The sequence below is a fragment of the Aulonocara stuartgranti genome (assembly GCF_965226115.1).
Source record: "Aulonocara stuartgranti genome assembly, chromosome: 9".
NCBI classification, from domain to species: Eukaryota; Metazoa; Chordata; class Actinopteri; order Cichliformes; family Cichlidae; genus Aulonocara; species Aulonocara stuartgranti.
In genome coordinates, this window is record NC_138960.1 from 33,234,039 (window position 1) to 33,258,304 (window position 24,266).

A 24,266-nucleotide genomic window follows, 5' to 3' on the forward strand; every position below is an offset into this window, starting at 1 on the left:
TGTCGTCCTCTTCATCCTACTTCTTCACCTCCACGTCCTCTTCCTCGGCCTCCTCTACTTCTCACTCTTTCTGCTCCCTCCATTGTACTCCGCACACACAGCTTACCTGTATTATAGTGCTTAGGCTGATTGCAAAGTGAACTAATTATCTAAAACAGTTTTCACATGTGAAAGTGTGCCAGACAGTTGGCAAAGTAGTATAAATAATGGCCGTAAATGTGTATAGTTTTGCTAGGAGTGCGTTGATCATTTGGGAATTGAGTGTAAAGCAGTGAGTTGTGTTTACAGTTCTGCAAAAAGAGTGCTGTGCAGTGGATTGTAGCTACAGGTTTGCAAAGTGTGTGTTACAAAATGGCAAACTGAGTGCAAAGCAGTGTTTGTGCTTTTAGTTTTGCAAACTCAGTGAGTGGTTTTGCTATAATTATCAATAGTTTTAGAAATTGTGCTGTAAGAATCACAGTTAGGGTTTAAGCATTCAGAAAAAACTGTAACTTTTAAGTTAACTGAATTTAAACAAAGGCCTGGATCTGCACCACAGCGACCAACAGAGGGAGCTGTCGTGCCATTCCTGACTTCATAAGTTCTTCTCTTGGCGCCCTATCATCTGCTTTCTCTAATCCTAAAAAGATAAAGTGAAGCTCTTTGAGACCTTCTCTATACTTCTCCATCACTCTCAAAGCAAACATCACATCTGTAGTTCTCTTTCTCAGCATGAAGTTATGCTGCTGCTCATTGATCACCACCTCTCTTCTTATTCCAGCTTCAACAACGTACCATTTCTTCATGATATGGCTCAACAACATTATCCCTCTGTGGTTGCTACAGCTTTGCACATCAACCTTCGTCTTAAAAAACAATTCAAGTACATTTTTCTCCATACCTCAGGTATCCTCTCACTCTCTCCATGATTATTTTAAACCATCTAGTTAAAGAAGAATTGCACGACCCTCTCTCCTACACATTTCCATCAGGTATGTCATCTGGACGACCTTTGCATTCTTCTGTCACTCTCTGTTTATCCTGTTTAACGTAACCTAGTATTCCAGTCTGCCTTCTTCATCTCCCTCCCTATTGTTATTGCTTAAAAATCAATGCATTAAAACATTCTACATTTTATTTATTTTTTACTACTCTTAAAGATTTGAAATGACACAATTGTTTTTTAATGATGCTTTTAATCTGTCGGCTGTGTTTTCTGTTTCCGCTGGCAGTGAATGCATCATGTGGACGTTTTCGAAGCGTCATCCAATCGCTGCTCGGAGGGGCGTGGCTAAATAAACTTGGAGACCCTTGCCCTTGCTGGCTGTGGCACTGGAGTCTCTCATTCATTCAATAAACCCGTTCAGCCGTCATGTTTCCTCGTTCTGGACACACTGAGACGCTCACACACCTGCTGAAACCTGAGCTGTTCTGCACGAGACCACGCGCTGTCTGTCGCCTCTCCGCTGCCCTTAAATCCATCGATAACCTTTTTTATATAAGTGTTTTAGTTTAGCCCTGACGGCTGTGACAGCTGTCATGCGTCAGAGACACCGCTTTGATCTCAAATGTGATGCATAAATATTATTAACTCAACTGTCAAAGTGTGTATTTGCATATTTTGTTTTTTCTCCCGTTGACAAGAGAGAACAAAGAGAAGCTGTCCACATGTCCCTGCCACAGGGCCCTCAGCTCCAAATTTCATTGGCTACACTTTTATATCATTCGACCTATCGCGTAGGACTCACTGAGGAAACCCTAACATCGGGTTCTGTGATTGGCCTAGACGTTTGGCGCCTCTTGAATCCGCCGCAGCCGTAGTGGGCGGTGAGGCGGAGGACCAGTTTGAACAGAGTCGCTGTTGCCTAGGCGGAAACATTGAAATCCAAATAACTTTTTACAAGCAGGCTGACACCAAACTGTCCCTCATAGACGCACAGTTTCTGTGTCCTAACCAGCCTTGGAGCGAAGGAGCCGATGTGAGTTATTTCATTTACCGGCTCTGGGTGCGTGAAGCCGGGTGTTGCGCGAGCTCGGTCGCTCCCTCCTCCTGAGTTAAACTGCTAGCTAGCCATCGAGCTAACGTTACAGCTAGCCGTAACACGGAGCGAGCTAATCTGCAGCACAAAGGACGACTTTGCCCGTGTTTGTCGCATCGATCCGGATCGCTCCGTTGGATGAGGCCAGAGGCTCGGGTGGAGGTGAGAGAAGCTGTCAGTGTCCGTGGCTGTGTTCACGGTGCTTTTGTTGTGGGCTGCTCTTTGTGCTCTTGGGCGCCTCAATCTTTGTTAACTCGCCAACTGTTAGCTAGCTCGCCGGGGTACCGTGCCAATTCTTGTATCCCCGTAAATATTGACTAGCTTATAAAGAAGCCGTCATTTTTTTTAAATGACTCGGAGGAGGGTAATCATTCCGATGGATCCACCGTCCACTCGTGTTTTGGGACCTTTGTGAGCATGTTTCAGGGCTAAGGGGAAGCACATTTTGAGGGGAGCCAAACTTGGCACGACATCCGCAAGCTATCGTTAGCTCGAAGCTAGCTCACAGAAAAAGGCTGGTACAGTTTTTTGATGTGTAATTTTTAGTACCTCTCATTTAATTTTCTTTCGTTTTTTGTTCAAGCTTTTGAGGGTTTTATTGTGAAACTGGGGCTGGAGGTGGTGGTAAAAGTAAGTGTCACCTTAAGTTAGGCGATTGTCACATTGATTAAAGTAAAAAAGCTTCCCTCTTGTTTGCCTAGAAGCCTTGCGGGGGCGATATTCAACCACTTCCCTCACCATAAAACTCATAACATCGCCTAGAGCAAAAAGAATAGAAGTTTGTGCCGCTTACACATGACAGGAAGCTTGAGTTTCACCTGTTAGTCAAAAGTCATCTTGAGAGTCATGTGGCAGGTTTTGGATAGAGCCCTTCATCTTGAAGGTCAAATGTTTGCAGCGATTTATTTAAGTCAGGACTTTGACTAGGCTGCTCCAAAACATGCATTTGGGGTTTTTTGAACCATTCATGATCATCATCATTTATATAGCACTTTAACAACACACCAAAGTGCTGAACAATACAATAATAATAATATAGAAACTTGGCAAGACAATAAAATGAATAAAAGTGTCAGTCACCCACAGAGTTAAAAGCCAGAGATTAAAAATAGGTCTTCGATCTGGACTGAAAAACCATGTGAAGAGGAAGATTGTTCCAAAGCAACAGAGGTGGACTTGCTGGTGTGTTGGATCATTGTTCTGCTGCATAAACTAAGTGTCCTTCTCCTCCAGGATTTTCTGATAGAGCAGAATTTATGGTACCATTAATTATGGCAAGTTGTCCAGGTCCTAAAGCAGCCCCAGACCATCATTAATACTGCCACCTTGTTTGAATATTGATAAGATGTTCTTTTGATGATGTGCTGTTAGTTTGATGACAGATGTAACGGGAATCAAAGTTCTGCTTTTGTCTCATCAGTCCAGAATATTTTCATGAATTCTGAGCTCACCAGAGACAAGTGACGCCTGCAGTTCTTTAGATGTTGTTCTGTTTTGTTTTTTTGGTTTTTTTCCTGTGACAACCTGGGTGAGCTGCCAAGTAATTTGGAATAATTTTGGTGGGCCATGCACTCCTGGGAAAGTTCACTGCTGTTCCAAGTTTTCTCCATTTGTGGGTAATGGCTCTTACTGTTCTCGTGAGTCCCAAAGCATTAGAAATTTGTATTCTTTTCCAGACTGGTAGATGTCAGTGACTTTGTTTTGCTGCTGTGTCTCTAGACTGTAGCGTGATGTGTTGCTTTTGGAGATCTTTATCCTCCTTCACTTTGACAAACAGGTTCTGTTTAAGTGATTTCTTGACTCAGGTTTGGGTGTGGCTAGTGAAAGTGATTGGGACTTTCCAAGAAATGTGATTATTCCCAGTTTGTTCATGACTTACAAGGGGGGCAGTTACCTTTTCTGTTCTGAGGTCAGGTAATATGAAATTTGAAATTATTTTTGTAAAACGCAGAGTTCACATTCTCTGGAACAAGAAGGGAGAGGAAGCATTCGGTTTGTCATCAGTTCAAAGTCTGCTTCCATGATGATGTGGGAGTCCACTCGTGCCTATGAAACTAGAAATATGAACGCTGAGTCCGGTGCTGAAGTGGCCTGCCTGCAGTCCAGACCTTTCTCACCATAATTCATGCTCAACGTTTGGAGGATAATGAACCAAACAACACAACAAAGACCATCCAGACCTGTTGAGCAGCTAGATTCCTTTGACAGGAATGGGAAAACATTCCTCTCCAGAAAGTCCAGCAGCTGCTCTCCTCAATTCTCAGACATTTACAGGCTGATTAGAAAATACTTTTATAGCATTGTTGGTGATTTTTTTTCCCCCTCACATCTGTACAGGAAAACCAAGCACAGTTTACCAATCTCGGTATATCCATACTAAGGTTGGGCGATATGTCACAATTTTCCAATCGTCAGTCCAACAATCACTGATGGGCGATATATTCGCGCATGTGCACACTTTTTGATGGGCGGGGCAATGTAATCATGCACGAACTGATTTGTGTGTTTACAACACAGAATAAGTCCAAACATGGACAAACTAGTTTCCCAAAAAAACGCTGTCAGCGTTAACACGGCTTGAACGCGGTCATCACAATTACAATCGTTAACGCTCCCAACACATCTGGAGCGCAGAATGAACAAAATTGGGACAAACTGCCGAAATGCGTTGACAGGGACATTTCAGGGATTTTGACTCAGTCTGGGATCCAGATGGGTTAATTGTTAATCGTGTTAGTCATGTTGACGGCGTGTTAGCGCTCACAGCACAAAAAATATAAAGTCACCATTCTGGGATTTCTTTGGCTTTAAACCAGATGAAAGAGGTAAACCTAAGGATGTAACCAAAGCGGTGTGCTGCAGACGTATAGTGTGAGCAAAGTACTCAAGCACGACTAACTTGCATGAGCATGTACGTGTCCACCATCCGGCTGACTATGCTAGGCTATCACCAGCTTCTGCAGCTCCATCAACAAGCATTTGGGCGCACTCTGAGGTGGGGGCATTTGCTCGCAGATGAAAGAGGGTGCGGTTAAAACGGCACTATTATTTATTCATTTTTTTGCTGTTGACTGCTTCTATTAGCTCCATCATTATTAGCAAACTTAGTCATGGGCAAATAAATAAATGGCTCTTGTAAAAACTTGGATCTGGTGCCCACTGAGGCTGAGCCCATCGTCAATAGTCCATATATTCGTCCAATCACCCAACCCTAATCCGTACGGGATTAAATTGACTCAGTGATAGTCTTGCTCCATTTTGTGCGCAAATCCAACCCTTAAATAAGGTTATAATCGCCTGTTTAGATACTGATTATATGCATTACTGAGACGGTGCCTAATAATCTCTCCACGTTTTAAATACTAATAAGACACAGCAGTGAGTTTACTGTGTGAACATCCCAGCACATTTAACTTGTCCAAAGGGGCTTCAGTGTATCTCTCTTTATTTTCTGTGCTGTGAAATGTGTCAGGCCGGTTCAGTCGTCCACATCTCCATGACGGCCGTCTGTCACGTCTAATCTGAAGTGTGAGGTTTGAGTCAGAGACTCACGGTTACTGACTGACTGCCGGGCAGCAGATGGATCGACAGACGACTGCTGTCATTCACACACAGTCATTAAAAGAAAGGATGAGAACGAGGACTTGGCAGAGGAGGTGCGAGGAAGTAATCCACCTGTGCTTGAATCTCTCCGGGGTTGGCACTTGAATGGTAACGTGAGATTGAACAGAAGGCATTTGAATGCTGGCAGCGAGGTTTCAGACGTTTGATTTGCAGCATATCATTTTTACATCAGCTGTTGAAAGAAAAGAAAATCAGAGGTTGGCTCTGATTGTTGGACGTGAGGTGAAGTTTATTATCTTAACAAATGTATGTTTGGTTTGCATGTCTGGGGCACCAGATCCAAGTTTGGGTTGTGCCAAGAGGAACATTTTATGCCTAAATTATTCAATTATATAGATAAAGTGTTTTGGCCCTACAGTCCAGTCAAGAAAAGTGTGAAAATATGAGACCTGAAGGTGTCGTGTTCAGGATCCCTAATATCTTCCTGTCTGGCTGCAGGTGAATCATGGTGCTGACTGGGAAGCGTTCGGAGAAAGGCCCCGCCTGCTGGAAGAGGAGGGTGAAGTCTGAGTACATGAGGCTTCGGCAGCTGAAACGCTTCAGACGGGCTGACGAGGTCAAGGTTCGTTTACGCACTCACACACAGACACACACAGCAGCATTCATGCTGCAGTTATTAAGAGAAGTTGGGTCTGTTTGACTATAGTTTTTATTTTTTTTAAGAGCACTAGCTGAGGTTGTTTTGGAGTAAAGAACAGATTTATTTATTCGCCCAAAGTTTTTAATCATGAAAGTGGAAACAGGAAGTGTCCCACGGTGTTTGGGCCGGTGATTGCTTTGACTGACTAGACCAGCCGGGGCTGTAAACTCTGTGATTGGCTCTCTGAGAGTTGTCCTATAAATGGTGTTAAAATGGAGAAGAGATGGTTATCAGGAGTCTGATGGATGACGGTGCTTTTGTCTCACTACGTAACGTTTTCAGTACTTTAAGTTGTTTTCACAGCAGCAGTTTCTCACAGATTTAGGTCTCGTTAGTGACGTTATGGCTCCTTTAACCTTTTTCCGTCAGAAATGAAAACTAAAGCTGATCCAAATTAAAGTTTACGTAGCTGAAGGTCCATATAAAGGCTTCAGCACGTGCTGTTTATTTGCTAAAATGGTCACCTGGCTCACCTGCACAGGTACGATCTCTGCGGGTGGTAACACTGAGGGAGAGTGAAGCTGGCCCTGTGTTTTGTTCTGTGCACTGATATAAATTTCCTTTAACTGTCACAGAGCATGTTCAACAGCAACCGTCAGAAAATCATGGAGCGAACTGACATTTTGAACCAGGAGTGGAAAACCCGGCGAATCCAGCCCGTTCACATCATGACGTCGGTCAGCTCCTTACGAGGGACTCGAGAGGTGAGCGGTTGATACTGGTATCAAAAATAAAAATACTCTAAAGGCTCAGAGGGCGGTGTCCTGACTGTAACGCACGCTTCCTCTGCAGTGCACCGTGGAGAGCGGCTTCTCCGAGTTCCCTCGACAGGTCATCCCCCTGAAGACTCTGAACGCCGTGGCCTCGGTCCCGGTCATGTACTCCTGGTCGCCGCTACAGCAAAACTTCATGGTGCGTACAAAGCTTTAAAAGCTGCACTTTGTGAACAGCTGAGGCTGGGATTCAGGACAGTATACTACAGTCACAGGTGGCTGAGAAGCTGTGTGTGTGACGTTTCTGGGTTTCCTCCTGCAGGTGGAGGATGAGACGGTGCTCCATAACATTCCCTACATGGGAGACGAGATCCTCGACCAGGACGGGACTTTCATCGAAGAGCTCATCAAGAACTATGACGGCAAAGTCCACGGAGACAGAGGTGAGGGTCAGTGGGCGCAGGAGCAAATGGTTTGAGAGCCAAAGTAGTAATTAATGAAACTTCATCTGATAATCAGTCTGAAGGCAGCAAAAACAGTTACTGAAATGTGACTAATCAGCTGATGGATCAAAGCGCTTTGTTTGTGGATCTTAACCCTGGAGAACCCATGGGGTCAGAGCCGACCCCATGGGTTCTCCAGGGTTAATATAAAGAGCAGAAAAATGGTTTAAAAACGACTGTACGGCGGCAGTTTGTCAGAACAAGAACAAGACAATAATTTTGAGTCGTACATGAACACAGGAGCCTCTAACTTTTCAGCGTTTTTTGTTGTGTTTGCATTTTTTAACAGCTCATTTGCAGGATCTAGACCTAGCATGGCAACAGGAAAAACCATTTGAAATGCTGGCGTGTCTCCTCTCTGTTAGCATTAAGCTGCTTCCATAAACATATGGGTCATTTTGTTGAAGCAAAGTGTCTGTCAGGGTGGATGTTTGGCTTCTGGAGCCTCGTTAGCATTAGCCACCTTTTTCCTGAGAGCTCAACCTGCTGGAACCATACGATGGATTTTTCTGGCAATACTTTATTTCTTCAGGTAGTCGGTCATCTGTAGCATGTGTTAGCTGTGGTGTGTTAAACTTTGTGCACAGACGATGGATTTTTTTCCTTCCTTTTCGTATGCACTCATTTCCCTATGAAAATGAGTTGCTACCAAGCATTGGTGCAGAAAATAAATATTTTGTGCATAACATTGTGTGCAGTCACGGTGCCACTGCTCTGAGGAACAAAGTTGTTTTGGAATCAACATTTCACTTTTCATTCAGACTCGAAACAAATGTGCCGGTCAGAGTTTTCTATTAGGAATAAAAACAAAACTGAATTCAGGAAGTCTAGTAATGAACTTTTTCCACAATTACCTTCCGTAATCAGTTTTGGTTGTTTTCCATTACGATTGAGTATCACTTAATGTGACAGATCGTTGCAGCTGAAAGTCCTGTGCTGCTCGGTGCTCGCGTGGCTTCTTGTCAAACTCGGGCTCCTGTGTGGGCGTGCTCCAAAGTTTCTGAAAGAGAGATTTCTGAGTATGTGGGACAGAAAAAAACTAGCAGAGATTAAACGTTTTATCAAAACTCTGCACAGCAGTTTGTAATGTGAGAGCTGATGCAGCACAGCTGTTTGCTGTCCTCCCTCAACATCTGAGAGAAACCGCAAAACCAGGAATGTGAACGTGCTCGTGTGGTTGGTCAGTGTGGTGTCTCATCAGGAAAACAGTGCGATGAATATTTGCTTTGTATCGTCGTCTCAGTAGAAAGAGAAACGGCTCCTCTGCTGCTCTGTAAAACTATCTATCCTGTGTGTTGTGTTTTGCAGAGTGTGGCTTCATCAACGACGAGATCTTCGTCGAGTTGGTCAACGCTCTGGCACAGTACAGTGACAACGAGGATGATGAGGAGGAGGAAGAGCAGGACTTTAAAGTGGACAAGATGGACGTGTGTGATGGCAAAGAGCACCCAGAGGAGCCCCGCAAGGACGGGCTTGTTAACAATGAGAGTAAGTCCTGAGATGTTGGAGCTGTACTGCAGTTAGAAACGTGTAATAACCAATGAAGACGTGTTTGTGCTGACCTGCTGTAAGGGGGTAGCATTCACGCTGGTCCAGCTGACAGTTTTGTGTCCTGATGGAAAGCGTGTGTGTGTCGTCTCCAGGCCGAACCAACAATGACACCAGCAAGAAGTTTCCCTCTGACAAGATTTTTGAGGCCATCTCCTCCATGTTCCCCGACAAGGGCTCCCCCGAGGAGCTCAAAGAAAAGTCAGTGGGTTTGTTTGTGTGCGAGTGAGTCGGTACTGTGACGATAACAGAGGAACTGATTCTAATATGTGTCATGAAAGAAGGTCAAAGAATTTATCCATGAACATAAAAAGCACCTGGTTTCAAGTTGATCTCCTCTCGAGAGATTTCAAGAAGTCCTGTTTTGGCGCTTTGGTCAGATGGGACGAGGCGATGACTTTAAAGGGCGTATTGACAGCAGGTGATCTCACTGGTGTTTGGAACTCAAAGTCCAGTTGGTGCTGAGATTGCTGCATGTTGTGTCACTGGAGACGATGAATCCAGTCATTGCTCAGATGGACTCAGGCGTGATGTTGTCCTGGTGGTTGTTAATTTTGCCAGAACGTCAGATGTGTGCTTCCTACAGCCGCGGCTGTCTCATGTGTGAGCTAAAGAGGACACACACACACACACAGATGAGTGCTAATGTTGAGACAAACTGATGATGGCGTGCATCATTAAAGGCGATGCACGTTTTTGTACGAGGAAACCTCAGGACAGGTCTGATTTCAGACTGGTTATGTCTTGGAAGCCTTTCAGGACCACTTTGATTCATTCTGTAAACACACAGACGTCATGAGCTGCTTTTAAAAAGATTTATCAGTAATACTGATGTTGTTCAGGATGATCCAGTATTTAAAATAACTGTTTAGCTGATGGTCTGTTCCATATCTTCTGTTTGTTTACTTGAATGTTGTTTATTTACTGTTCATGCCTCAGCAAACAGACTTTTAATTATAACAACATTAACCTGTTCTTAAGTGTTTAAAATGTTGATTATGATGTAAAATATATACAAAATATAAGAGCAGCAGTTGGTCTTATACGTACTTTAAAATATTTGTACAATACTAAACTCGAGATTTGACTTAATTTCAATTTAATACTTCAAGACTTACCACAGAACCAAATCCACCAGAGCTTATATTTTACATGCTGTGGAGCCATTTTTGGGAGCATTTCAAGTTGCTATACAACCGTTATAACCAGATTCTAATAATATGATTGCACTAAGTCCATAGCAACTACAAAAATAGCCAAAAAGTGCAATGAACTACAAAAAATTGAAAATCATTTTTACTTTTTTTTTTAAACACATATTTCTTGTTAGAGAAAATTTTGCTATCCAAAAAGGTTGTACAAAATAGTTTCCAACCACAGGAAATGTGTTTTGAGTGTCTTCATAGTTTTATTTTTGAGCTACACCAATTTTTATATACTGCAGGAAAAAGGAAATTTAATATAATAATGCAAATTTGCAAAAAAAAAAGCAGCATGTGCATCAAAACAAACTATTTCCAGAACTCTTTGGCCTTCTAATCATCCCAGAAACTACACAGAAAATCACCAGTATAGGCTTATAAGGCTCTGAAGGGGGAAACTGGCATAAGTTGTAAGTACAGTTCCTCCAGTTTCATATGCAAAACCATTATTGTGCTAGCTTACGTGGTCGCAGTGCTACCGCTTTAAAAAGAGTCGCACAAAATGAGCGGCCATAAAGGGTTAAACGCATCACGTTAATTTGGATCAGTTCATAAATATAAAATCATTTTTCAGAAACATTTAAACCTCGTGCATGTGTTAGCTGGAGCATTAGTGCAGACTGGAGTCAGGCTCTTTTGTTTTGACCCACTTGGTACTAAACCAGAATATTTAGTGGCTGAACTTTGACTCACAGCTCCTCTGTTGTTGTGACAGCAAATCTCACAAAGTGTGTGTGTGTGTGTGTGTGTGTGTGTGTGTGTGTGTGTGTGTGTGCACTGTACTGCATTCATCGGTGTCTCTGCAGAGCTGTGGAGTACTTTAATAAACTTAATATCAACATCTGTTTAGGGCTGAATGATTATGGAAAATAATCTAATTGCGATTTTTTTGCCCCAATATTGCGATTGCGATGCAATATGCGATTATTTTTTAAGGTCTTTGTCTTCTGTATTATTAAACAAAGACAAGCAATACATCATATAGTTTGGCCAATACTATATTACATTAATTTTAAACTGTTCTTTCCTGGAAGACAGACCTCTGTTATGATGACATGAGGTGATGCATGAATTGATGACTGACATTTTTATTTAACTTCTTCAATCACAACAGTATATTTGAACATACACAATAGTTTATTTTTAGCTTACAAACATCTGAGCATAAAGTGCTGACAAGGAACCCTGGTGTAAACATTAAAATGAAAGTCAGTACAATGTGCAGATTGCAGAAATATACATAAACAAAATCAGTGGCTTTACCACACTCAGTTTTTCGACATCTGTGAACTACTAGACAGTCATTCAATTAAAAAATAATATTAAATAAATAAAACTAATAAATAAAAAATACACACATCTTACTGATCTCTGCAGTCAGTAACATTACACATAAAGTGCAAACATAATAGCAATTGTATAAACACACAAACAAACACGCCTTTTAAAGTTTAAAGGCGTGAAATTGGACGGTCTAGTTCTGATTAGCGTCACCGCTGTCTCGGTGGAGTTTAATAAACTCGGCCGTCTGCTTCTTGCTATCTAAAATATAACCAGACACTGGTGTAAATTCTCGACTGTCTCATACTTCTGTTTAATAAGTTTTCTGTTTGACGTTTAGTCAGCTGTGTGAAAACCAAGGAGGAACCCACCCGGGGGATTAATAAAGTTTTATTTTATCTAATCTAATAACTTTAATCTCAGCCAAACCGATTTACTCACGAACAAACAAAACACTGAAAAAAGCCCAACAATAACATTTTTAGGTTGTCTAAGTGACTTATATATTACGTTTAACCCGAGCAGCGAAACTCCGCGGTGATCTGAAAATGATGTGCCGGGAGTTGTGCCGTTCTCGGCCGCATCAGTAACCCTCGAGCTCCCGGCTAGCTGTCGAGCTGGTGGGTAGCAGACGCCTCTGAAAACGTCGAAGCACTTTTGCAAATATGGGATATCTTGATAAACCGAGCAGATATTTGATGTTTACACAACTACTTTCTCGCCTGAAAATATGTTAAAAGTTTATTTTGTGACCCAGAAAGATTAGTATGAGTAATTTTAAAACTTAGTAGCGGCCGCCATTGTTGGAAACTGGAGTTTGGCTGTGCCGCGCTATGAATTCTGGGATATGGTAGTAATTTGGACAGCCTTCGGCGCGTCGCTGTGACGTAATCGGTCTACAAATGCGGCCTCAGGAGGATGCAGCCCATGAATTTGGACATGTCCAGAGTATAATCGCAGCCTTTGCGGTTAGAAAATTGCACTTGATCATGTCGCGATATTATCGCAAATGCGATATATCGTTCAGCCCTACATCTGTTCATGTTAAATGTTATAGGAGGCGAGGGGGGCGGGTTTAAATCTGCTGTTTTGGTTTATGGATTTATATCTTTAATCTGACAGACTTTAGTTCTTGTGGGTGTGACTCTTAAATCCATTGTTACACAACACCAGGTGTTTCCTGTTTACGTTCAGGTCTGTGTTGTGAGACAGTGTTACAGCACAGAGCAGCTTTACAGTAACAAACTGATGGGATGTTTTAACCTGATAACTCAGTGATGCGTGTTTGTCTCACTGCGTTCATCTGACTTAAGTAAATTTGATCTCTCTCGTGTGCGTGTTTGTATTCGCAGGTACAAGGAGCTGACTGAGCAGCAGCTGCCCGGCGCCCTGCCGCCTGAATGCACGCCGAACATCGACGGTCCGAACGCTCGCTCCGTGCAGCGCGAGCAGAGCCTGCACTCCTTCCACACTCTGTTCTGCAGACGCTGCTTCAAATACGACTGCTTCCTCCACCGTTAGTGCACAATAAATACACTTCACAGCAGTTCCTGGTTATACAGGCTGGACTGCTACCTCAGAGATCTGTGTAACTGTCACTGTGATGTGGTCACATCAGCCTGCAGAGTGACGTTATCACATCTGCAGCTCACCTTCATCAGTACTAATCAAACTTTCTCTGATATGTTCCCACCTGAAAACCAAGAAGTTCACTCTGTTCCCCAAAAGTTATCAAACCTTATCTTTGGAGTTTTAATGAAATAAGAACTCTAACCTCACATAACTCATAGTCCAGCCAGTTTTAAGAGTCTTGGGTATAAAAATGGCCTCAAAGCTTTCCATTAAAAACCTGACAGTCATAAAATAACTTGTGGTAATGATTCCTTTAGTTTGATCGTGTCAGTAAAGTAAAGAATAAAACATCACATCCTAAAAAGACTCTGCTCGACTCTGTGCTGATGGTGTTATAAACACTGCTCGACACGTCATGTGATCGACGCTGAAACGCCAGCAGCTTTTTTTGATATTGGCACCAACCTGAGTTTGTTTTTGTTGGCAGTGTTTGCATCATATAAAATCTTTAAAGGTCGGAGTCTTTGCTTGTTTGACAGATGAGGCTGTTGAATTCCTAGAAGCACTCATCTCTCTCTCTCGTGTCTCTTAGCTTTCCATGCAACTCCCAACACGTACAAGCGCAAGAACTTGGAGAACCTGGTGGACAAAAACCCGTGTGGCATCGACTGCTACATGGACCTGGTGCAGGCGAGTCGCTGCTTTTCTTTTAAACTGAAACAGAAAAGTTATAAAATATATTAACACTCTTCCTGTTGCTTCCTCAGGACGGCATGATGAGGGAGTACGCCACAGGCGTGGGAACCGAGCGGGCAAAGACGCCCTCCAAGCGTAACGGGGGCCGGCGCCGCGGTCGGCTGCCCAACAGCAACAGTAACAGCCGGCCCAGCACCCCCACGGTGTCCTCTGAAACCAAAGACACGGACAGCGACCGCGAGGGCAGCAAAGAGGACGAGCGAGACAACGACAAAGACGACGAGGACAAGAAGGACGAGACCACCAGCAGCTCAGGTGCAGACGGGCGGTTATTACAGACGGTAGAAGTTCAATGTTAACAGGGTTACAGACGTCCGTCTGCAGAGAAGACGCAGAGTCTCTGTTTGTCCATCAAACCTAACAGAAACGTTTCTGCCTGTGAAGCGCAGGCTTCAGAGCAGCGATGACCTCAGAGAGTCAATGAATCTGCCGACGCAGCAACAGTTCTGTTTATTTTCATGAAGCTATTAAAAAGCTGACATCACATCTCCTCCCTCGCTGTTCTAATTACAGCTCTGATGGGACATTAAGACTTCTGTTATGTCCCTTATTGTCTTTAATAGATCTTTGAAGGAATTGGCAGCAGAATTTAACGCTGGAGCACACAGAGACAGCCAGAGAACCTCAAACTTGATCTCTCAGGAATTCTTTTTCCTGGGAAGTTAAAGTTATTTCCTCTGAGGAGGGCGATTCCCAAACAGCAGGCACATTCATTTGATGCTAATTTAGGACTTTGGATAAATAAAAACCACCAGCTGGAGTGATGTCTGTTTCTGAGCCCCTTTTAAACAAAGACTGTAACATTGCTGCTTCATCAAGACTTTAAAACTGTGATTAGCCCAGACTGTAGAAGAGATCCTGCTGCTCCTGTGAGGCTCTTTGAGTCGAGCATCTCTTCATCCGTGCAGTAACCTGCACCGTGCCTGCGGTTCACCGATGAGAGGCTGAACGCTGGAGCGATGCTCTTGGTACCAGCTGGGTCTTCCCCTCTGCATGCAGCCCCCTTGTTGTGGGAGGTTTGTTTGACAGCACAGATGATTGTTTGCACTTCAAAGCTGCTGCAGATAAAGTCACAAACACGCGATGTAAACAGCAGACGTGACGACAATAACGGCCTGGAGTTCATACAACGTTATGACACTCTCACTCTTTTCCTTCCTTCCTGTCGTTACTGCACAAACTAGTTTGCAAGCAAAGCAACAGGCAGCAGCAGTGAGTCTTCATACAGTGCAGGCACACGTGGTCATGTGACGCTTGTACTTCAATCATATTGGTGCACGGAGACATTTGAAGTTATTTAAATTTAGGCTCAAAGAGATCGATTTGACCAGGAGTCACTGTGACATCAAATCAAATCACTTTTATTGTCACATCACATGTGCAGGCACACTGGCACAGCACATGCGAGTGAAATTCTTGTGTGCGAGCCCCACAAGCAACAGAGATGTGCAAACACAACAACACAAACGAGCAAAATACAAGAATGGCCAACCTGAAACTAATAAATATATGTACAATATATAATAGTGTATGCATTTCTGGATGTGTATACTAAATATTTTCGTGTGTGTGTGTGTGTGTGTGTGTGTGTGTGTGTGTGTGTGTGTGTATACACATTTTTACAAATTAAATAGTAAAAAAAAAAAAATAATAATAATAATAATAATAATAATAATAAAATATATAAAATATACAGAGTTGACATGTGCAAAACAGTGGCATTACTGTACAGTATGGAGTGCATAATGTTGAAGTTCCAGTAGTGAAGCTGAGGTGTCTATGAAGTGTTCAGCAGTTTGATGGCCTGGTGGAAGAAGCTGTCTCTCAGTCTGCTGGTACGGGACCGGATGCTGCAGAACCTCCTTCCTGATGGAAGCAGTCTGAACAGTTTATGGCTGGGGTGACTGGAGTCCTTGATCAGGCACCGCTTCCTGTAGATGTCCTGGAGGGAGGGAAGCTCACCTCCGATTATCCGTTCAGAGCACCGCACTACTCGCTGGAGAGCTTTGCAGTTGTAGGCGGTGCTGTTGCCATACCAGGTGGTGATGCATCCAGTGAGGATGCTCTCAATGGCACAGTGATAGAAGGTCCTGAGGATGCGGGGGCTCATGCCGAATCTTTTCAGTCTCCTGAGAAAGAAGAGGCACTGCTGCGCCTTCTTCACTGTTTTGTTTGTGTGTACTGACCACGTAAGATCCTCAGCCAGGTGTACTCCAAGGAACCGGAAGCTGCTCACTCTCTCCACAGCAGCGCCGTTGATGGTGATGGGGGTGTGTACTTCTCTGCACCTCCGGAAGTCCACTATCAACTCCTTTGTCTTTGCGACGTTGAGGGTGAGATGGTTGTCTTGACACCAGTGGGTCAGGGCGCTGACCTCCTCCCTGTAAGCCGTCTCATCGCCGTTGGTGATAAGACCCACCACTGTAGTGTCGTCCGCAAACTTCACAATGATGTTGGAGTTGTTAGTGGCTGTGCAGTCGTAGGTGTAGAGTGAGTACAGGAGAGGGCTCAGTACACACCCCTGTGGAGCACCAGTGTTCAGTGTGATGGGGGATGAGGTGATGCTGCCCAGTCTGACCACTTGGCGTCTGTCAGACAGGAAGCTAAGGATCCAGCTGCAGAGGGAGCTGCTCAGTCCTAGATCCTGCAGTTTCCTGTCCAGCTTCGAGGGAACGATGGTATTGAATGCTGAGCTGTAATCTACAAACAGCATCCTCACATACGTGTCTCTCTTCTCCAGGTGTGACAGGGCAGTGTGTAGTGTCAGGGCTATGGCATCATCAGTGGACCTGTTGTGGCGGTATGCAAACTGTAGAGGGTCCAGTGAGTCGGGTAGTGCAGAGCAGATGAAGTCCCTGACCAGCTTCTCGAAGCATTTGCTTACGATGGGGGTCAGGGCTACAGGTCGCCAGTCGTTCAATGAGGAGATGGTGGAGGATTTGGGTACAGGGACGATGGTGGCCATTTTGAAGCAGGCTGGGACTACAGACAGAGAGAGGGAAAGGTTGAAGATGTGTGTGAACACTCCAGCCAGCTGAGCCGCGCATGACCTGAGGACGCGGCCGGGAATCCCGTCCGGACCAGTAGCTTTGCGCGCGTTCACCTTCCTGAAGCACCTCCGCACATCCTCCTCAAACACAGTGTGCGCACTGACGTCATCCGCGGTGCACACACTGTCCGGTCTCATGGTGTTTGCTGTGTCGAATCTAGCGTAGAATACGTTTAGATCCTCACACAGAGAGGCCGTGGTCTGCGGTGTGCTGGTTTTCCCTCTAAAGTCTGTGATCGTGTTTAGTCCCTGCCACATACTCCGAGGGTTGTCAAACTGTTGCTCCACCCTGTCCCTGTACTCACGTTTGGCTGCTTTGATCGTCTTCCGGAGTTGGTAATGTGCGTGTTTGTAGTCCGATGTGTTCGCGGAGGCAAAGGCGGTGTTCCGTGCCGCGCGAACATCTCCGTTAATCCAGGGTTTTTGATTTGGGAAGGATTTGACTGTTCTGGATGGGACGACATCTTCCACGCATTTCCTGATAAATCCACAGACTGAGTCTGTGTATTCATCAGTGTTTGTAATAAGAAGCCTTTTTGTTTTCGTTTATGGTTTTATCTAAAGATTATTTCTCTTGGCAGTCGAACTTTAGGTTGCACTGCTCGGCTGTTTATCTTAGATCCCTCGGAGATGTTTGTCCTTCTGAGGAAATTTAAGCGAGCTCAGTTTCAGCCATGAGACCATCGCGCTCCTTGTTTTATGACACAAACCTTTACCACTGCTGTCTGTTAGACCCTTCCCTGAAAGTAGGACCCTCGTTTATGACCTGTCAAGATCCTCACAAATGCAGGTTTATTTCCTGCGGCGTTGGAAACGTCCTCAGTGTTGATTTGATGTGTGCAGAGGGAAACTCGCGCTGTCAGACTCCCGTGAAGATGAAGCTGTCCGGTGAGGCCGAAGCGGTGGAGTGGAGCGGCGCTGAGGCGTCTCTCTTCAGAGTCCTCATCGGGACGTACTACGACAACTACTGCGCCATCGCGCGGCTCATAGGCACCAAGACCTGCAGACAGGTGAGCTGCCGGTTCATCGCACTCACCGCCGTCTGTTTCAGCTCGTCTTAACTGACCCTGGCTTCACGATCACACTCGGTCTAACACGCCGTCTGTACTGGGTCCTGCAGGTTTACGAGTTCAGGGTCAAGGAGTCGGCCATCATTGCTCGCGCTCCCGCTGAAGACGAGGACACGCCGCCGAGGAAGAAGAAGAGGAAGCACAGACTGTGGGCTACTCACTGCCGCAAGATCCAGCTGAAGAAAGGTCAGAGGTCACAGCAGCACAAAAGTTTACAATAGATTACATCTGCTGACACGTCTGTGAGATCAAGTCAAACTGGAAGTACTTTAATCCTGCTTTCTTTATAATGGTCAGCAGGGGGCGCCGTGTTACCTGTGCAGAAGCACAAACATTTTCCTCGTCTTTACTTTTTGTCATGTTTGCTCCCTTTAAAAGGAGAAATTATTCATTCATATTTGTTTTTGTTTTACGGTGTTCACACATAAAGAGTTTGTTGGTGGAAGGTTGGACAGTAAGGTTTAAACCAAAGGAAGATGGACGACTGGAAGCAAAGCTCGGGCGTTGATGCTGTTCAGAGAAATCACAAGCACACAACTCGCTCTGTTCTTAAACGCCACATCTGACCTCTTACAGATGGCTCATCCAATCACGTGTATAACTACCAGCCATGTGACCACCCCCGTCAGCCCTGTGACTCCTCGTGTCCCTGCGTCACCGCGCAAAACTTCTGTGAGAAGTTCTGCCAGTGCAGCTCGGAGTGTAAGAACTTTTATTTTGAAAAACGAAGTAACCAATCTTCTTTGAGTGTGTTTTCACTGGTTTGCTTTTCCCGTGTTTGCAGGTCAGAACCGCTTCCCGGGCTGCCGCTGCAAAGCTCAGTGTAACACCAAGCAGTGCCCCTGCTACCTGGCAGTGAGGGAGTGCGACCCCGACCTCTGCCTGACCTGCGGCGCCGCCGACCACTGGGACAGCAAGAACGTGTCCTGCAAGAACTGCTCCATCCAGAGAGGCGCCAAGAAGGTAACACGTGCAGCCTTTAATCATCGTTCACTAAAAACAAAACATTTTATTGTGAAATCAAACGTTCTAAAAGCGCCGCCTGATCTGTTCCCGTCCCTCAGCACCTCCTGCTCGCTCCGTCAGACGTGGCCGGCTGGGGCATCTTCATCAAAGAGCCGGTGCAGAAAAACGAGTTCATTTCGGAGTACTGTGGAGAGGTACGGCTGATTGATGGTGGTCGTTTAACCTGCTTTTTTAGACCTGGTTAGAAGTTGAAGAATCTTTGATCTGATGCTGCGATTCTCACTGTGGCCTCTGGTGGGCTGTGACGGTACTGCAAGAGGGCTGCCAGAGGCCATTTACATCATTGCTAAAGGAAGGTTTGGTGTCTGCAGAGGAAAACTGTATCCTGTTTTGTCTTATTGTTTTACATTGTAATGTGTTTTTGGGTGACTTCATTTACTAAAGTCAAGCTCCCCGCTGTGTGGAGCCATGTCCCAAAGGGCCGTGCACGTGCTGGAGTCACAGCTGAATAAATGTGCTCACAGCTGCGCGTTAAACGTCCAACACGTTCTGTTGCAGATCATCTCTCAGGACGAAGCCGACCGCAGAGGCAAAGTCTACGACAAATACATGTGCAGCTTCCTGTTCAACCTGAACAACGGTAAAGCACAGCACGGATAAATATATCTGTTACATCTGAGGTCTTTCTTCTTTATTTTACTGCATTCAGCTCAAACGCGTCTGATCTGCTGAATAAATGAATTCTTCCACTCTTGTTTTTGAGGATAAAGTCAGAAATGCTCTCTTCCTTCCAGACTTTGTTGTTGATGCCACGAGGAAAGGCAACAAGATCCGCTTCGCCAACCACTCGGTGAACCCGAACTGCTATGCAAAAGGTACAAAGACCAGGTCGCGGGAGCTTCCTGCTGCTTCCTGCCTCTCTGTGGTAACTCTGCTTCTCCTCTCTGCAGTGATGATGGTGAACGGCGATCACAGGATCGGGATCTTTGCCAAGAGAGCCATCCAGACCGGAGAGGAGCTCTTCTTCGACTACAGGTCAGTGAAGAAAAAGTCAAATCGCTGACTGAGAGAGTCCTGAGGTTTTATCTGAGTGACGATGGAGACGAGGCTGTGATCGTGTGATCATCGCTTTTTTTTTTGGTTAACTCTGCATGAAAGTAGTTTTGCTGTGTTTGTGGTAAAACAGGTCAGGGTCACATGGAGGTCTCAGCTGCAGAACAGCTCGGTTAATGTTTCAAAGTGCTTTGAACACGCCTTCATCTACATACATCACCTGCAGTCAGTGTCTCACACTCAGAGCTCTTCGTGTTGTACTTTAAATGTCTTTGTATTGGAGGATTTCTTTAGTTTTGACTCTCATACAGACGCAGCTTTTGGTCTGTGTGCAAAGGTTCTCTGTCATCCAGGTCAGGCCAGTCTAACTGTTTAAGGGTCATGTGATGACTCTGGATCTCCTCCAAGAGGTCAGGATGTTGAATAACCAGGAGTGCCGTCAGCTTTTGATGGCACTCATTCAAAAGCAGTCAGATGAGAAGTTTAGCTGCTTCAACTCGAGTCCTAAAAGTTTTCTTGGTCTGGCTTTTTTGAAACCGTGTGTGCATATCAAGATTATTATTTAAAAAAGGTCAGTTTTTCTGCTTTTGTGTCTTATTAGCATCAGAAAACATTTCAAAGGTTTGTTTCCTGTTCCTCAGGTACAGCCAGGCCGACGCTCTGAAGTACGTCGGGATCGAGCGTGAGATGGAGATCGCCTGACCGGGACTTCCTGTGTTTTTCAGTGACACAAAGGCCTTACACACACACACAAACAAACAAACAAACCACACCCTCACTTTCAGGAGACTCAGACGATTCGTCACAACGCCACAAAGCTTCAGGAAAAACAAACCGGGGATATTTGAAGCTGATATTTGTTGTTGTCTGAGTTTTTGAGAAACTTGTCATGTTTTTTATCCTTTGATTTGTCGACAAATCTTCCTCTTTGGATTCATAAATCTTCCCTCTGCTGAAAGCGCACCGACAAAAAATATATAAATATCTGTTATCTGTCTCATCTTTGAGTAAAAATGTTCTGGAGAAAAAAAGCCCGACTGTTTTTAAAAGTTCTCAGTTCAAGCTTCAGGGACCAAAATCCTCCACCAGCCACTTTCACACCGCCGACCAGACTGTTTGTACTCCTCGTGTGTGTCTGTGTGTGTGTGTCTGTGTGTGTGTGTCTGTGTGTGCGTGTCTGTGTGTGCGTGTCTGTGTGTGCGTGTCTGTGCGTGCGTGTCTGTGTGTGTCGTGTGAACCTGTCACTCCTCAGAGCGCCGCTTCACTGTCTGTCTGTAAATCTGGAGGTCGTTCACGAAGCAGCGTCACACTGAAACCAGCTGACCGCTAAAAACAAAGTCGATGAACAACAGGAATATTTTAAGAATAAAAGAAGCTGTACGTTAAAGATGGACACGGCTGTAGTGCAGTGGGCTGCTGGCTCTGTGAAGGCGTTTTGGTCACCGTTTAATTTTTTTTGCTTTGTTTTTGAGCCAGAAGTGACAAAATCTGGATGAGAGGATTAACTCTTCAGTTACGAGGTTAAGGGTCGGTTGTCAGGCGGCAGGTGCACAGGTGCACCCACAGACAGGTAACTGCTGGCTAACGGTTAGTGACTGCTAACAGCACAGACGGAGCCCAGAGGCCGAGCTCGGAGGCTCAGATTAGCAGTTAGCGTCCATTCTGTAAATAGTACAGAAAGTTTAACACAGGTGAGTGTGGAGTGGGACGTGTAGCTCATTCTCACTGGTTTCACTGGGCTGATGTTGGGAAATGCTCAGATCAGACATCACCCTCCAGGACTGACATCAGTGTGATCTCCACTCGAGGCTCCTAAAGTGAGTCGGTCCTTTTGTTTAACTCGCCTGTTTGGATTTTCTTTAGGGTTAGAATTTGGGGGTGTGGCTTATTTAACAGGTGAGCCTGTAATTGAAGTTTGTGACCTGAACCTCTGGATCATGTTTGTGCAGTTTGGAGCTTTTTTAATGCAGTTAAAACATCTTTGTGGCTCAACTGAAGATATTAGTGCTGCTGGCATTAATTAGCAGGTATCTGTCGGAGACGCAGGTTTGCTTGAGTCGGAGCTGCTGGACACGCCCACTGAACAGCAGGTGTAGCACCTCTGACATGCTCTCGAATCCTCAGCCTCTCCCTCTGAGCACTGATGTATTTTCAACACGATGATTAAAACCTGACGCCATCGTTCACTCGTGTCCTTAACCGCCACACTGCAGCGACTTCTGAGCATGAGTAGAAGCGGCTTTGTGGTGCTGCGGTGGCGTGCGAAGCAACCACTGTGGAGGGCGCACTGACTGTGTCCCAGCCGGGCTCTCCATCAGCGGCCGATCTGGTGCTAACGTTCATTTTTTCCAAAGGAACAAAACTAACGAGCCGAAACAAACGCGATCACCGGCGCGTCGTCACGCTGCAGACCGAGGGACTCGAACTCGTTTAAAGTCCAGATTGTTCCACTTTGTCCAGGTTCAGACGTTTATGTGCATGTTTACTAAACCAGTCGGTGATAAAAGTGACGGGACGCCGTCTCCGTGTGTCCACAGTAAGACGAACGTCTACGCGCTGCCTTCAGAGACGACTGTACAGAAAAACAAAGACGGGCAGTTCTGATGTTTAATGTTTGATCTGTAGAGAAAAACAGTTTCTTTGTAGTTCAGTGGTTTGTGTGTTAGTTACTTTAGTGTAAGTAATCCAAGGCCGTGGGTGAGATCTTCATCAGAGGCTGATGAACTGATGAAGATTCAGGTGAAACTGATAGTTTAGGCTCTCGTGATGTGATCCATCCTAAAGATGTCCTGCAGCGTGTCGTAGAGTCGCTCTTGTGGTTGTTCTTGTGCTGAATTTGCTCCAAACGAATCCCAGGCCTCGTTCTCGATCAGTCTCCGATTCCTCGCACACACCGCGACGTGAAAAGCGAGGTCCGGCGTCCGCCTCCAGCTGGACGTGACTCTGCTTTGTGACGCCGCCTCTGCTTCAGGTGCTTACGTGAAAACTAAGCCGGCCCGCTTTCCTTCAGCCAGGCACTTGACCGCAGCCGCCGGGCGAGCCTTTCAAATCTGGGCGGAGCCTCAGTTTCATGTCCGAGTGCTTTTTGACTCGGGTCGGGTTTTCCCAGCATCCTCAGCAGCGCGCTGAGGTTCCTCTGTTAATCAGGAAACAAGTCTTTTTTTGTATTTGACTTACGCACATTTAATCAAAGTTTTCCCAGCATCCTCTCTGCCTCCTTTGAGGCGTTTTCTATCTTGTGTATACCACCTTTAACTTAAGGATGTAATCACAGCACTAACGAGCCGTCAGTGTTTCGAGCTGAAGCTGAGCTCAGCCACAGTCTGAGGTCTCTGCTTTAATTCATCTCAGTTGGATTTTGACTGTTTGAATTTGAACAGCTTAAAAAAATCGTCAGATAATTCAGTGACTTGAGTTTTACTTTGAAAAACTCTCCTTCCTCTGCACTCTCCCTGATCCTTCCTCCTCCTCTTCCTCCACAATGTGAATCTTCTCTTGTGGGAATTCTGGTGCTCGGAAAGACCCCAAAGTCTGACCAACTCGTAGCAATACCAGCCTCCCCCCTCCTCCACCTCCCTTTTCTTCACCTGTAATTTATTACAAACGTCACAGAGAGCGGAGTGTCGTCTGTAGTCGTCGGGAGACTTCAGGGCCTCTGAAACCTGGTGCTTCACTCGCAGGTTCCCACGTCGATCTGTGCGGGAACCTTTCATGTTTTTTACTTTTACTGCTGATGCAGATGTTTGTAGCAGCTGCTTTCTAATCAATGAACAGATGTGTAAACGCTGCTGTGACTGGAGGGCTGAGGAGCGTCTCTGAACACGGAGGAGATTGGGGAGCGGTGCTCCTCGGCTCTCCCCGAACTGAAAGCTGCGGGTGTATTTTCTTTTCTTCTTCCTGTCAACAGGACCACGTCTCTCCTCTGATCACACAGGTGCTGATTTTGTAATGTTTACAGGGGTTTTTGTTGTTCAAAGTGTTGCAGATTAAAATATTATAAACTGTTCCCAGTGTCGGTTTTCTTTCTTCATGTAGTCAGAATAACCTATGATCATACTCTTTAGTGGAAAGAAACACAAGTGTACATTAAACCTATAACACCACTGATGAGCAGCCTGAGAGTAGAAACACGGCACACTCTCAGATCTATGAGACTCGCTTTTATTGCTGGTGCAAATATTGAAATAATCCCAAAATAAAGATACAAAAACTTTCCTAGAACTCGTCTTTATTTAAATATCCCTGTGATTGGACAGATGCTGTTCCTGTGA

At 45.1% G+C, this 24,266-nt stretch overlaps 1 protein-coding gene across 1 annotated transcript; it reads left to right on the forward strand.

The window, feature by feature from the left end:
- The first annotated feature begins 1,771 nt into the window (after positions 1-1,771).
- ezh2 (enhancer of zeste 2 polycomb repressive complex 2 subunit) lies at positions 1,772-24,001 on the forward strand. Its single transcript, XM_082546324.1, has 19 exons — positions 1,772-2,180; positions 6,081-6,204; positions 6,858-6,986; positions 7,075-7,194; positions 7,318-7,438; positions 8,807-8,986; positions 9,142-9,247; positions 12,882-13,045; positions 13,694-13,791; positions 13,869-14,112; positions 17,750-17,916; positions 18,027-18,162; positions 18,553-18,678; positions 18,761-18,939; positions 19,041-19,136; positions 19,501-19,582; positions 19,737-19,817; positions 19,893-19,977; positions 20,637-24,001. Exons 2-19 carry the CDS (start codon positions 6,088-6,090, stop codon positions 20,695-20,697), a joined length of 2,292 nt encoding a protein of 763 aa, XP_082402450.1. The 5' UTR covers positions 1,772-2,180; positions 6,081-6,087; the 3' UTR covers positions 20,698-24,001.
- The last annotated feature ends 265 nt before the right edge of the window (positions 24,002-24,266 follow it).

Excerpts from the sequence above, each read along its gene's own strand:
- ezh2 (XM_082546324.1), top strand. The coding sequence starts at position 6,088 with ATGGTGCTGACTGGGAAGCGTTCGGAGAAAGGCCCCGCCTGCTGGAAG. Across the intron at positions 6,987-7,074 it reads CCTTACGAGGGACTCGAGAG|TGCACCGTGGAGAGCGGCTT; the intron begins GTGAGCGGTTGA and ends CTTCCTCTGCAG. Across the intron at positions 7,195-7,317 it reads CGCTACAGCAAAACTTCATG|GTGGAGGATGAGACGGTGCT; the intron begins GTGCGTACAAAG and ends TTCCTCCTGCAG.